Source organism: Apaloderma vittatum, unplaced genomic scaffold (genome assembly GCF_000703405.1).
Source record: "Apaloderma vittatum isolate BGI_N311 unplaced genomic scaffold, ASM70340v1 scaffold9417, whole genome shotgun sequence".
NCBI classification, from domain to species: domain Eukaryota; kingdom Metazoa; phylum Chordata; class Aves; order Trogoniformes; family Trogonidae; genus Apaloderma; species Apaloderma vittatum.
In genome coordinates, this window is record NW_009727774.1 from 1 (window position 1) to 11,684 (window position 11,684).

Below are 11,684 nucleotides of genomic sequence, written 5' to 3' on the forward strand. Positions count from 1 at the left end.
CCATGAGGTTCCCCTTTGCCCAGCTCTCTAGGATGTCTTCCTCGGGTCTGGGGAGAAGGGAGGAGGTTGGGCTGTGGGTAGTGACAAGGTTTTTACATGTTGTCCGTACACGACTGTGGGAATTGCACCAAGACTTGGGCTCCGTTCACCGGAAGAACTCGAGTTCCTTAATTTTGTGGTTCCTTAGCTTCTCAAGCCCCTGAGCGGTCCTTAGGCTCCTGCACGGTCTCTGCGAAGGAGCCGCTTGTGTTCTGTTCCCTGATGCACGAAATCTTGTCTTTACTGTGGTGTGTGTGCCGGGACAGGGCTCATAACGAATCTGCAACTTTGGTGGTTTTGCAGGAACGGAGCAGAGAGCCTGACACTCCCCTCTGTTGCAAAACACTTTTGCTTCAGCGCTCGGAACGATTTGCTTTCCCTTGGGATGGCCTTAGGGAATAGCAACGAGCCTGGGATTGTTTTGGAAAGCGAATATGGTTTAACGTAAGGTTTTTGTGCTCACTTTTTTTTTTTTTTTTAATGCTAGGTTTGTGCTCGCTGTGGGCAGCGCAGTCTTCGATGCGATGTTTAACGGTGGAATGGCCACAACTTCTACAGAGATCGAGCTGCCTGACGTGGAGCCTGCTGCCTTCCTAGCTCTGCTGAAGTAAGCCTCTTCTAACGTACGATAGAACCGGGATGAACGGGTTTATTGTAGAGAAAGATGTTTTTAATGAAAGCAGTGAACCGTTTTGGAGAGAGGAGATCATTATGTTTCCAAATAAAACGCTGCTTTGTTGCTCTGTTCAAGAACATTTAGATGCTGGTGTTAAATCCCTCTTTTCCTGGGTAAGTCTAGTGCACAAAAATCCCTGACTTGCTCCACGTTGTGCTTTAGCAGTAAAACAAACGTGCCCTCCTGCTGCCCATGTGCAGTGTGGGAAAAACTAAACCAGGTGGTTTAGAATGTTGTGATTGTATGTATAACTACACCACACAAACACAGCAGCAGAGAGGCGTTCAGCTGGAATAAGCGCACGTGCTGGCCCTCGGAGTTGGGTTGATACTCCCCTGTTCAGACGTCGCCTCCGAAATTCTCGTTTCGTGAATTGGTTTGGTTTGACCCAAGCGAGAGGAAAAGTAATCCTCTTAAAGCTCTTGTGAGTTACAAATGCTCGGAGCTCATTTAGGTAAGTTACAAATACTTGGAGCTCGTTTAGGTTCTGGGCAAAGGAGCAAGTTGTAACAGGTAAGCGAGGGTATGAAATCAACGTCAGCTCTTCTGCGTGGTACCTCCCCTCGTGTACGTTTCATTCCTCTTGTGGTTTGGAATTTACATTTGCCTCACGGAGAAGGGCTTGTAACATCCTGTTCACCAATTCCTTTAAGCTCGGCTGGTGCTGTGTGACATCCTGAAAAGTCATTGTCCCGTTTCTATAGGATTTCTGTAACCTATTTCCAGGGGTTTCCAGTCCTGTGCTCTTGACACGTTCCCCGCTTGCCTCCTGGTGGGAGCAATGCCTATATATAGCTCTGGCACGCTTTTTGCTTTACCTTCAAAAGCTGCTTCGGTCGTGACTGTGCTGTCTTAGAAGATGTAAAAATTGATCTTTACTAGTAATGAAAGGCCAGAAATAATAGGGAGCCCTTAGCCCCGCTCCGCTTTGGCTCTTTTTAAACGAGACACCAGCACATGGGGAATCCCTGTCAGCCACTTTGGGCTCTCTGGAGCGTAGAGTTAGTATGTGTCTTTAAAACTTAGACTAAAATATTGAGTGTATTAGAGGCCAAGTCATGTTGTTTCCCCACTGGTGCTGAGAATTCAGCCCTTGTATAAGCAATCTTGGAAGAGAAGCATCATCTGAAAAGAGTGAAGTGATGAATTTAGGTGGATTTCGACAGGAATATTTAGATTTTGTAGAGGAGAGATTGCGTGCGGATTACCACAGCACCTCTAAAGCTTGGAGTTAGGCTGCGGTAGCTCTTCACGTGATTCAGTGATATCTTAGATGCTGAAATGTGGAACTGAGCTGTCGCTTATTTTAAAACGCTCAAAGCTGAAATGTGCCAAAGGAAGTTTGGGTGCTGTGTTCCAGTAGGAAGCTTACCGAGAGCAAAACCAGTCCCTCCAGTGATCTGAAATGGCAGCTAATCCTTACAGATGTCTCTGGACCCCATCCAAGCCGTGACCGAATGGAGTAGGATCAGGAGCTTATCAAGGGACACCGTGCCCATCCTCAGTGTTCAGCAGAAGGTCCCTTCTGGACAAGAAGTTGTGATTGTTTTTGTGGGCTGGGGGCCTTTCACAGGTCTGGTAACCCAAAGAACATTTGTATTTTTTTTTTTTTATTGTCTGAGGTTAGAATCTAAATCTTTTAAATTGATAACTACGCTTTTTCGCGGTTTGAGCCTCTCTTGGTATCCCTCTTCACACAAACCATTTGGACTGTCATAAAAATAAACAGCAACGGTGCAGTAAATAGAGCTAGTTGTTTTTAGAGCGACTGTGTTCTTTTAATCTCATAACAAAAAGGATTACTCAGTGAAAATAGAGCTGGTGAAGGGATGTGTGCAAAATGCGTTCATGAGCCTGTGGCTCGGTGCTGTTATTAACAGATGCTCTAGAGCAGCACAAAAACCTGCTTTCAACGGCGACGAGAGCACTTCCCTTCCTCTGAATCTGAATTTATGCTTCCCCACGTCACGGCCCAGCCCTTGGTAGCCGGAGGAGCAGGAGCAACGTGGGGCAGGGGCAATACTCGGCGTCCCTGGAGAAGAGCCCCGCTGCCACGTGGAGCCTCTGGTGTCGCAATGTGTCGCTGGGCCGCCTGCGGAGGAGGGAACGCGGGAGGAGGAATGGCCGGAGTCTCCGAAGCAGCCCATGGAGTAGGAATGCTGAGCACAGTTAATGTGTTTAATATCACGCCCCTGTGCTTCGTGCCGGTCAGATCCCGATCGGCAAAAGCCTTCGGCTGGTTAACGGAGAAACAGCCAACGAAAGCTCCGCCTGGGGTTAGGACTGACACCAGTGTGGAGCTGGTTTTACTGAGCCCAGCCTGCCAGTTCCTGCTTGAATACTTGCTTGGCGATGAGGAGGCTCTGTCAGACTTCCTCCGCAGACCTTTGTTTTTCTGCGTGGTGTGAATGTGTTTCCTTGGTTTGGCCTGATGGTAAAGGCTGATGCTTTGCTAGCAGCGAGGCAGCCACAGGATCACGGAGTCGGCAAGGTTGGAAAAGACTTTTCAGATCATCAAGTCCAACCATGAACCTGACACTGACAAGTCCTCAGCTGAATCGTACTCTGAGCGCTCGGTCTGCCCCACTTAAATACCTCCGAGGACAGGGACTCCACCTCTGCCCTGGGCTCCACCTGAAAACCCTGTCAGGAAAGCCGTTCTTCCTAATGTCCAACTTAAACCTCCCCTGGCACAACTTGAGGCCTTTTTCTCTTGTCCTGGGCAACGAGCTCCAGCGAACGACTTTTAAGAGGCAGCAACTGCCAGGAGCTTACTCAAGGGGAAGAAGAGAAAACTTTCTTGTTTTTCCCTTGTTTTTCATGGCTATTAACTCTCACTTTATGCTGAGGTCACGTTGTGCACTACACTTTAACATCATAGAATGTAATGGAACAGCTCGGGATGTAAAGCGAAGAGGCGAAGGGGGCTCAGGGTGCGGGTAAAACCCCTCGCGTGAGGTGGGTCCGTGTGTTCGAGCGCTTGTGGTCACTTCTGAATTAGTACGTAAAACGGAGCTGCTCTTCTGAAGCAGGCAGGCAGGACTGAGTTCTTGTCCTTGGGTCATCTAATTGAAAAAGCCCCAAAATGTTAATTTTATGAAGAGGTACACTTGGCCAGAGGCTGTTTTAGCCTAGCTGAGCAGCTCACTGGCTGTGGGATAATAAGCAGTTCGAGGTGCTTCAGCAGATATCCCAGCTATTCCATTCATTAAAAGTTACACTGTAAAGAGTATGGTTCTTTTTCTTTTTTTTTTTTTTAAAAAAGAGTTTCTCCTTGGTGTGTCAGAGTCAGTGGAAAGGCTGAAAACCCTTCCATCTCTCAAGCATAGGAAAAGAGGCCAGGATGATGGTCAGAAACACAGACTTCTTTTTTTCTATGAATTGCAAAGTTTTTACTTCACTGCACCAACACTTGTTTGCATGTTTTCAGATTCCTTTATTCAGACGAAGTTCAGATTGGACCAGAGACTGTTATGACAACACTTTACACTGCTAAGAAATACGCAGTTCCAGCCCTTGAAGCTCACTGTGTGGAATTTCTTAAAAAAAACCTCCGGGCAGACAACGCCTTCATGCTGTTAACACAGGTGAGTTTGCAATCGCTTGCATTAAGTCCCTCGAGCAAGGCCCATCACAACAGAGAAAAAGTTTTCTGCATCTCATGGAACATCTCATCTAAAATGAAGCAGTTCTGTGTCATTTTGAATTCTTCCTTCCAGGGGTCAAGCACTGATGAGCAGGTTCTTACAAAGAACAATAAAATACAGCAAACGCTGCTGCCGTTTCAGATCTGCTTTCTCTTTCGGTGTAGCAGGTGATTCCTTCCAGAGCGTGAGCCGGGGAAGAAATTAACAGGTTGGAAAAATTTCCTCTGCCAGAAAGAAAAGTGAACTGAGAGGATTTTTGCGTGTTCACATTCAGGAGAGGTGTACCCAGGTTTCTCTGGTGCAAAGCTTGCTGCGCTCGCCGGTCAGAGCTTCTTTGAAGGGCTCTTTGGTGATAGTTTCCCTGAAATGGGGGTGAGAGAAGATGCAGCTTTTTTCATGACTGCTTTGGCTTGTTTTCCGAGGAGAGGAGCAAAGGGATCTCTTCCTCAGCCTCTTCCGGCTCAGCCTCCTGCTGCACCGAGGGCACCCAAACGCAGAGTTTGAGCGCGGCTGTTCCCCGCCTCTTCGTGAGGCCCTTCGCACATCCTGGTGCCCCTCTGTCTGCTCTGATCGGTGAGGGCTGGAATCCTCCCTCTCCCCTTTGGTTCTTCTAAGCTGCCAGCTCGAAGACAGCATTTGCAACTTCTTTTGGAGAAGGTCAGACGTTGCACACGGGTTGATTGAATTAGAACCGTTATCCTTCCTGCTTCCTAGCTTCGGCTTTTCTTTCTGATCCCTGCTGCCCTCTCTGCTGACACCTGATGATGTCTCAGGGATTTGCAGGGTGAGGCGGTGCCAGGAAGAAGCAGCACAGGCGTCACCTGTGGGAATGAGCACGCTTTTGACTAGCTCTGAAGGAAGATTTCTGATCAGGCAGCTGTGATTTCTGATTTTAAACGTCGCTGAGGAATTTTCATGGCTGCTGTCACTTGGGAACCGGCACGCTGTGGTGGTCTGGCTCTGAGGGGTTGTCCTGCCTTGCCCAGAGTATCTGTCTGCTGTTTCTTTTCTTCCTTGGGAGAGGTACAAGTGTCCTTCAGACTCTGACTGTAGTTACCACATCGGCGGCAGCAGTTTTTGCAGAGGTTGAAGCGGTGTTGGCCCGAAGCTCTGCTGAGCTCTTTGCTCGTTTGCTGCGTTTAGGCTGGGATTTTATTTGAGTTTAAATATTTGGATCAAGTTCTCAAAGTGGTTCCACATGACACTACTGTTGTAGAAACTCTTCACTGCTGGGGTTCAGCTCTTGCTCCAAAATACCATATCCCTCTTTTCATGTCTTTTTACATGCCTTAAACAGGCAAGGCAGCCTCTGTGACACAGGGGTCACCACGCTGCACTTCCCACGGAGGATTTAGGACTTAAAGATTCTGGCTGGGGTGACAGTAGCCAAATCCAGGCACCTCTCTGGTGCGTGGTGGGGTAATTGTAACTCACAGGCTGCAGCTCTCCCGTTTGTTCTTTGGGTTCAGCTGTCCGCAATCCAAAAATCAGGAGCCGTTATCCAAGAGCTGAGGAGAGATCTTTCCCGTAGGCTGCAGCTTTGAAGAGGCATCTTGCGCTATCGCCATCACCTCGGGAGGATTAGAGGTGTCAGCTCTCTGCCGCTGTTCCTTGCACAGGGAGTTTGTAGCACACTAAGTCTCTGCAACCTGACTCTGCAGCTTTCTCGAGGTAACATTTAGGTTCGTGGTGACTTCCTTACAAACCGCAAAGGTCCTTCTTTGGCGGCAGAGGAAGGCGTCCTAGTTTTTCGGATGTCAAACCCAAGATGCTGCCTGGCACTCTGTCAGCTGCACTGGGCCGGCTGAAGTGCCAGATGGAGACAGGCTTCCCTCGTTCCTTTTGTTTGTGGCTTATCCATTACGATTAATCATCATTAGTGATTTGTAGCTGGTTTATGTTCACTGTGGCAGTAGGAGGCTGGTGTTCTTTGAGAAATGTATCTGTATCTCGATGTCTGGCTGCAGGAGGCACCTCCCTTAATGGATCTTTTTGCGAAACACCCTCACTTCTGGTCCTTCGGTGTGAAAATCAGCCAGTTCCCTACTTTAACTGCAACAAAGGGACAATTTGTACAGTCAGTTGCAAAACTGAGATGCATCATATACAAAACGTTTCCCAACAGGCTTAAAAGCATCGAGCCCCAAACATCCTTTGTGTGTCTCACTGCTGGGTCCTGTTGGTCCAGGAACTACATCGTGGATGGCATTTCAGGCAACTCCTACTCTGACAGAAATACCAGTGGCAAATAGCTCTCCTAACTGGTTGTTCCTCCTAGTGACCGGTGATCCTCTTCCAAGCCAAATGTCACCTTGATCAGCAAGGAAATGATAGCTTGCCTGGAGCCACGGTGGGGGAAACCTCTGCGAGCATAACACAAGTCCTTCACGTGTCGAAAGAGAGCCGCTACGGGAGTAGAGTCTGAGTCAGTCGCAGCTCTTGGATGCCAGGAGCGTAAGGCACTGGCAGTGCTCCAGCCCCGGGAGCAGGGGATGACTGCTGACGCGTCCCCGGTCCCTGAGAAGATGGAGAATCGTTTCCACCCTCTGCTCCTGAGGTCTTGGCATCGGAGGTCGGCCTTGTTGAGCTCTGCGGCCTGCAAGTGAGGGTGAAGCGAAAGGTGCTCGTTAGCACCAGGGAATCACTCTGGGAGCGACTGAGTTCCCAGCCCAACACAGTTTTTTAAACTTTACCCGTGGAGTGAGTTCTGACTCCCAGCGCGCTTTTGTGTGATGTTAAGGCAGTTCCTTCCTAAACAGCAAAACCAAAGCACTGGACTGAAGAGGTTGTCTTTTCTGCCTTCCCACCTCATTTCTGCTTGTGCTGGGCGCAGGCTCAGCAGCACGTCTGGGTGCTGCAGGGAGTTCTGAAGCCGTAGTGAAATTGTTACGAGCCTGCGCTTAAGCTGGGCAGAGAGATTCTGAGCAAGCTTCCGAGCTGTGTTTGGAATAGTAACCTATTTTGGGGGGAATTCTTTAAGGTGACTGAAAACATACAAATGCACTAAGACCTGCTGAAACCCCCTGGGGTTTTGCACAACGAACAGTGTGCCCGCTAAGGCGTTTTCGCTAACACATGAGATCAGCTTGGCCACGTTCTTACGCAACAAGCTGTCTCTGCATATTGCTGGAGCGGGCAGGCCTGGAGTCATTGGGCAAAGCTTTCTTCTGAATAAAAAAAACCAATGCAGGAAAAATTATGTTCGGCTGACAGGGCCGGGCTGGCGCTGGGAAGCGCCCCGGCCGTGTTAACTGACGTGATGTTAAAACAAAGACGTGCCTGAAGACATGCACAGCTAAACCGGAGCCGATGCCAAACGCGGATTTTTCTAGTGTTTGCCTTGTCATGCTTAACCACTTGTGAAAGGCCGCCGCAGCCCAGCGGATTCGGGACGCGGTCAGGCATAGTACTGCTAATGAAGATGGGCGCTGGGAGAGAAAGGGGGGGTTCCTTACTCAGCTTTTAAAGTACCTTTTGTGTCACTGACTGCTTCTTCGTTACTAGGCGAGACTTTTTGACGAGCCTCAGCTGGCCAGCCTCTGCCTGGAGAACATCGACAAGAACACGTCGGATGCCATCAATGCCGAGGGGTTTACAGACATTGACCTGGGTAAGCTGATTTTTGCTTTTTTTTCCCCCCCACCCCACCTCCCTCCGCCTGCTTTTCATAACGAGCCGGCCTCTAAAGTTACGACAGGTCAATACTTGGCACTTCTGTGGCTCCGCTGTTGCGGAGCAATCTGGTGAGCGAAGAGTCTGTGGCACTGAGTGGCTGGAGACGAGGCGTTTTTGCGAAAGAGCCTGCTCGCTTGCAGAAATATCCTGGAATCTGCTTACTTTGGTGCAGCTTGAGCTTTCTGGGCACGATACAAAGCCCATTTCCTCTGTTGATGTTGGCACGTTTGGGGTGGGTGTAACTCGCCTCCTTTTGCAGAGCTGGTGTTGTTCCCTGAGCCTTTGTCAGGTTTTGGAGTTAAAAAGGTGGAAGCAGGAGCTGGCTGTTTTAATGACCTTACGCAGCTTTCAGATTTGCTGTCGCAGTTAAGAAACATTAAAATTCAGATTTTAACCTTCTCCTAACGAGATGGAGGTAAGGCATGGCTGACCTTCTGGCTTTCCTGCTGCTCGCTTCATCCAAATTTCACATCAAGTAAGTTGCAATTCATTCTCCTGCACTCCCATTAACACGCCAATTAATTGGGCACCCTGTGCTGCTCCAGCGAGTTCCTTGCTTGTGGAGTACGCAGATCGATCAGAGGCTGCTGGCAGCACTTTGGGGAGATGTATTTTTTCTCTTTGGAGACGTAGGGTGCTGCCGGCGAGGTAAAATCGGGTGGTTTGGGCCAGAGCCTGAAGTTGTCACTCTCTGTCCTGTCTTGCAGACACCCTGGTGGCAGTGCTGGAGAGGGACACCCTGGGCATCCGGGAGGTCCGTTTGTTTAACGCAGTGGTTCGCTGGTCGGAAGCCGAGTGTCAGCGGCAGCAGCTTCAGGTGATTCCAGAGAACAAGCGGAAAGTTCTGGGCAAAGCGCTTTCTCTTATCCGCTTCCCATTGATGACTATTGAGGAGTTTGCAGCAGGTAACTGAACAAAGGCATTTCTGGCAACCCTGGTATTTACTTTCTCTGAACTACAGAGCATCGAGTACATTAAAATGGATTTTCTCTGTGTGTCCTGCAGTAGTTTAAATTCGAGGTTATGCCCCGTTCCCAGAGAATCTGCTGGGTAAATGCTCTTTTCACCCTCTTGTTCTAAAGGCTGCGCCGCTCCCTCAGCAGCGATCAGTCGGCTCGTAGCTGCCCGTACTCCTGGTGTGTTTGGGTGGCGACTTTCTCATTCAGCTGAGTAAAGATCCAAACAGACTTTCACATGCTTTCCTTTCGAACCATCCCAAGCACTACACGGAGCTGATGGAATCGCACATAATTGGTGTTGATTGTCGCCTGCTCCCAGAGAGAAATGAGGACGCTTTGCCCCATCCTCTGTTTGCTGCCGCCTGCAATTCAGCGCTGGCGCGCGGTCGTGTCTCGCTGACGCTGTTGGGAGCGGAGCCTCAAAACAGGAAAAAACGTTAGAATTGTTCTGTGGGCTGAGGGGCTGGCGTTGTTCAGTTGTTTAGTCTGCATCTCAAAGCGTTTTTCAAGTTGACGTTCACATCCCGATCTACATTTAGCAGTTTTGACTAAAGATTCCTTTGTTTTGTTTTCGTTGCCTGTTGTCTTTGACATCATCCTCTGGTGATTCTCCAGGGATGGAAAAATTGGCAATCTGGCTTTTTTTTGGTTGTTGTTCTTTTGCTGAAAGGCACTCTGGAGCCATTCTCAAAACCGAAACTTTTAGGCTGTGGTCATGTGTACAAAGAAGCAAAAAGGGCACTGACACCGCTTCCTTGGCCAGTCGCTTCTCAAAGCAGAGGAGGCATCAGCGTACCGACCCTTACTGGGCTGCCGGCCCCAGTTGGGTCGTTGGGTGGTCTCCCTGCTTCGAGAGAGGCTCCCAAGTTCCACTTTAACCTGAAAGATGAACAAAAGAAACCCCAAACATGGGAGGCTGCGCAGGTCAGCTCTTCCTTAACCAAGGGACTGCCTAGGAATTGCTTCAGCTTTTCTGAGGGACTCTGATTTCCTTGGTGACCACAGCAGAGGCAGGAGAGGGAAACCACTCCCCTCTGGTCCCATCTCCCAAAAGAGGAAAAAAAAAAATAATATTTTTACAGGCGGTGGTTTCACCAGTTTATTATATAACCTCATATCAAGCGAGGAGTTTTGCATGAAGGTGTTTTAACTGGCAAATGCGACGCTCCCCTCAGAGCAAGTAATTTGAAACATTTGAGAATCGGATTGTGGCAACACGGGATAAGTTCAGACACGATCAGCGAGTTCTGCTGAGAAACGTATCCACGAGCTCATTTCGCTGCTAACACCCTACTTCCTCGAATTCTTTCATCTCCACCTCTTGCAGCCTTGGGACCACGTCAGGTCTGTGGAACCTTGTGCTGAATTTAACCAACTCCAGGTCGTTTTGGCCCAGCAAAGGAGTTGGGCATTTGCCTTCCCCGTTAGAAACCACTTAACGCTGTGATGTCTCCAGTAGTCTTGTTTCTGTTGAGAGCCTCTTGCAGGTGTGGAGCAGCTTTTGACTGTTACACTAAAAAAATAATGATCTGCTTCCACTTTTCGAAAGTATTTGAAGTGGTTTCTAAAACTTGAGTGTAGCATCACTTTGGTAAAATCACTGAGTTACTGGAGAACAGCGGAGAACGTGTTTCAACTCTCCCTACGATTGCTAGCATTTTTCCTTAGGTTCCACGATAAAGGTGGTAAAAAACCCCAAAAACCCAAAGCAAGGATTAAACGCCCGAGCCGAGGGAGGAGTCACAGAATCAAAGCAGGGCATGAGCCGAACCTCCTTTGTCTCAACTGAAAAGCAGAAAGAGTTGGTGGTAACCAGGTGCCATCGCCTCCTCCTGCCCCTTGGGGGCTTTTGTGGTATCTTAACAATAACCTTATAAAATCCCATGTCGATGTGTGAAAATCTTACCAGTATTAACACCTCCTGAGGGAGCAGGGGAAGGATTCGCTGTGCGTTTTCGGGTTTGAAAGCAGCCCGGTTAGCCAAACGCGTTGTGGCTCTGCAGAGCTCGAAGGCGGGTGGTCAGGTTCTTCCTCCCCTCTTCTCCTCCCTTGCCTAAACCCCGCGAAGGATCCCTCCTGGCTTTCCGAAGGCTGACGGTGTCGCTCCTCTGCAGGGCCTGCGCAGTCGGGAATCCTCACGGACCGGGAGGTGGTGAGCCTACGGGGACCCCGAAGCCGCGGGTGGAGTTCATCGACCGACCGCGCTGCTGCCTGCGGGGGAAGGAGTGCAGCATCAGCCGATTCCAGCAGGTGGAGAGCCGCTGGGGGTACAGTGGGACTAGTGACAGGATAAGGTCAGCTTCTCTGCTAATTCTGCTGCTGATAGATTTCGTGTTTTCCCAGCTTTGAGCCCGCTGGGTTACGTGCTCGACCCGACCTCCCCCGTACAACCCCTGGCGCAGGCTCCGAAGGGAGAAGAGCGGGTTGCTGGGCAAAAGCGGCGCCTTGTGCCTTACCCTGCCCGCTCGACCCGACCTCCCCCGTACAACCCCTGGCGCAGGCTCCGAAGGGAGAAGAGCGGGTTGCTGGGCAAAAGCGGCGCCTGGTGCCTTACCCTGCCCGTGCAGCTGCGCCTGCCCCTTGACTTCTCTTTTGGTGAAGGTTTCTGGCTCCCACGGGCCTCTCGTGGGGGTTATTTCTCTCCTTTTCGAGTGGCTTTCTGCAGTCGTACGGGCCCCGGGTGGGTGG

At 49.8% G+C, this 11,684-nt stretch overlaps 1 protein-coding gene across 1 annotated transcript in view; it reads left to right on the forward strand.

Moving 5' to 3' along the window:
• Positions 1 to 530: 530 nt before the first annotated feature.
• The window catches only part of LOC104277225 (BTB/POZ domain-containing protein 2-like), a 15,027-nt gene continuing 3,873 nt past the window's right edge, over positions 531 to 11,684 (forward strand). Inside the window, 6 exon segments of the mRNA XM_009873804.1 lie at positions 531 to 646; positions 4,146 to 4,302; positions 7,867 to 7,972; positions 8,745 to 8,942; positions 11,111 to 11,152; positions 11,155 to 11,290. Of these exon segments, the coding sequence (XP_009872106.1) occupies positions 564 to 646; positions 4,146 to 4,302; positions 7,867 to 7,972; positions 8,745 to 8,942; positions 11,111 to 11,152; positions 11,155 to 11,290 (722 nt within the window). The 5' untranslated portion in view covers positions 531 to 563.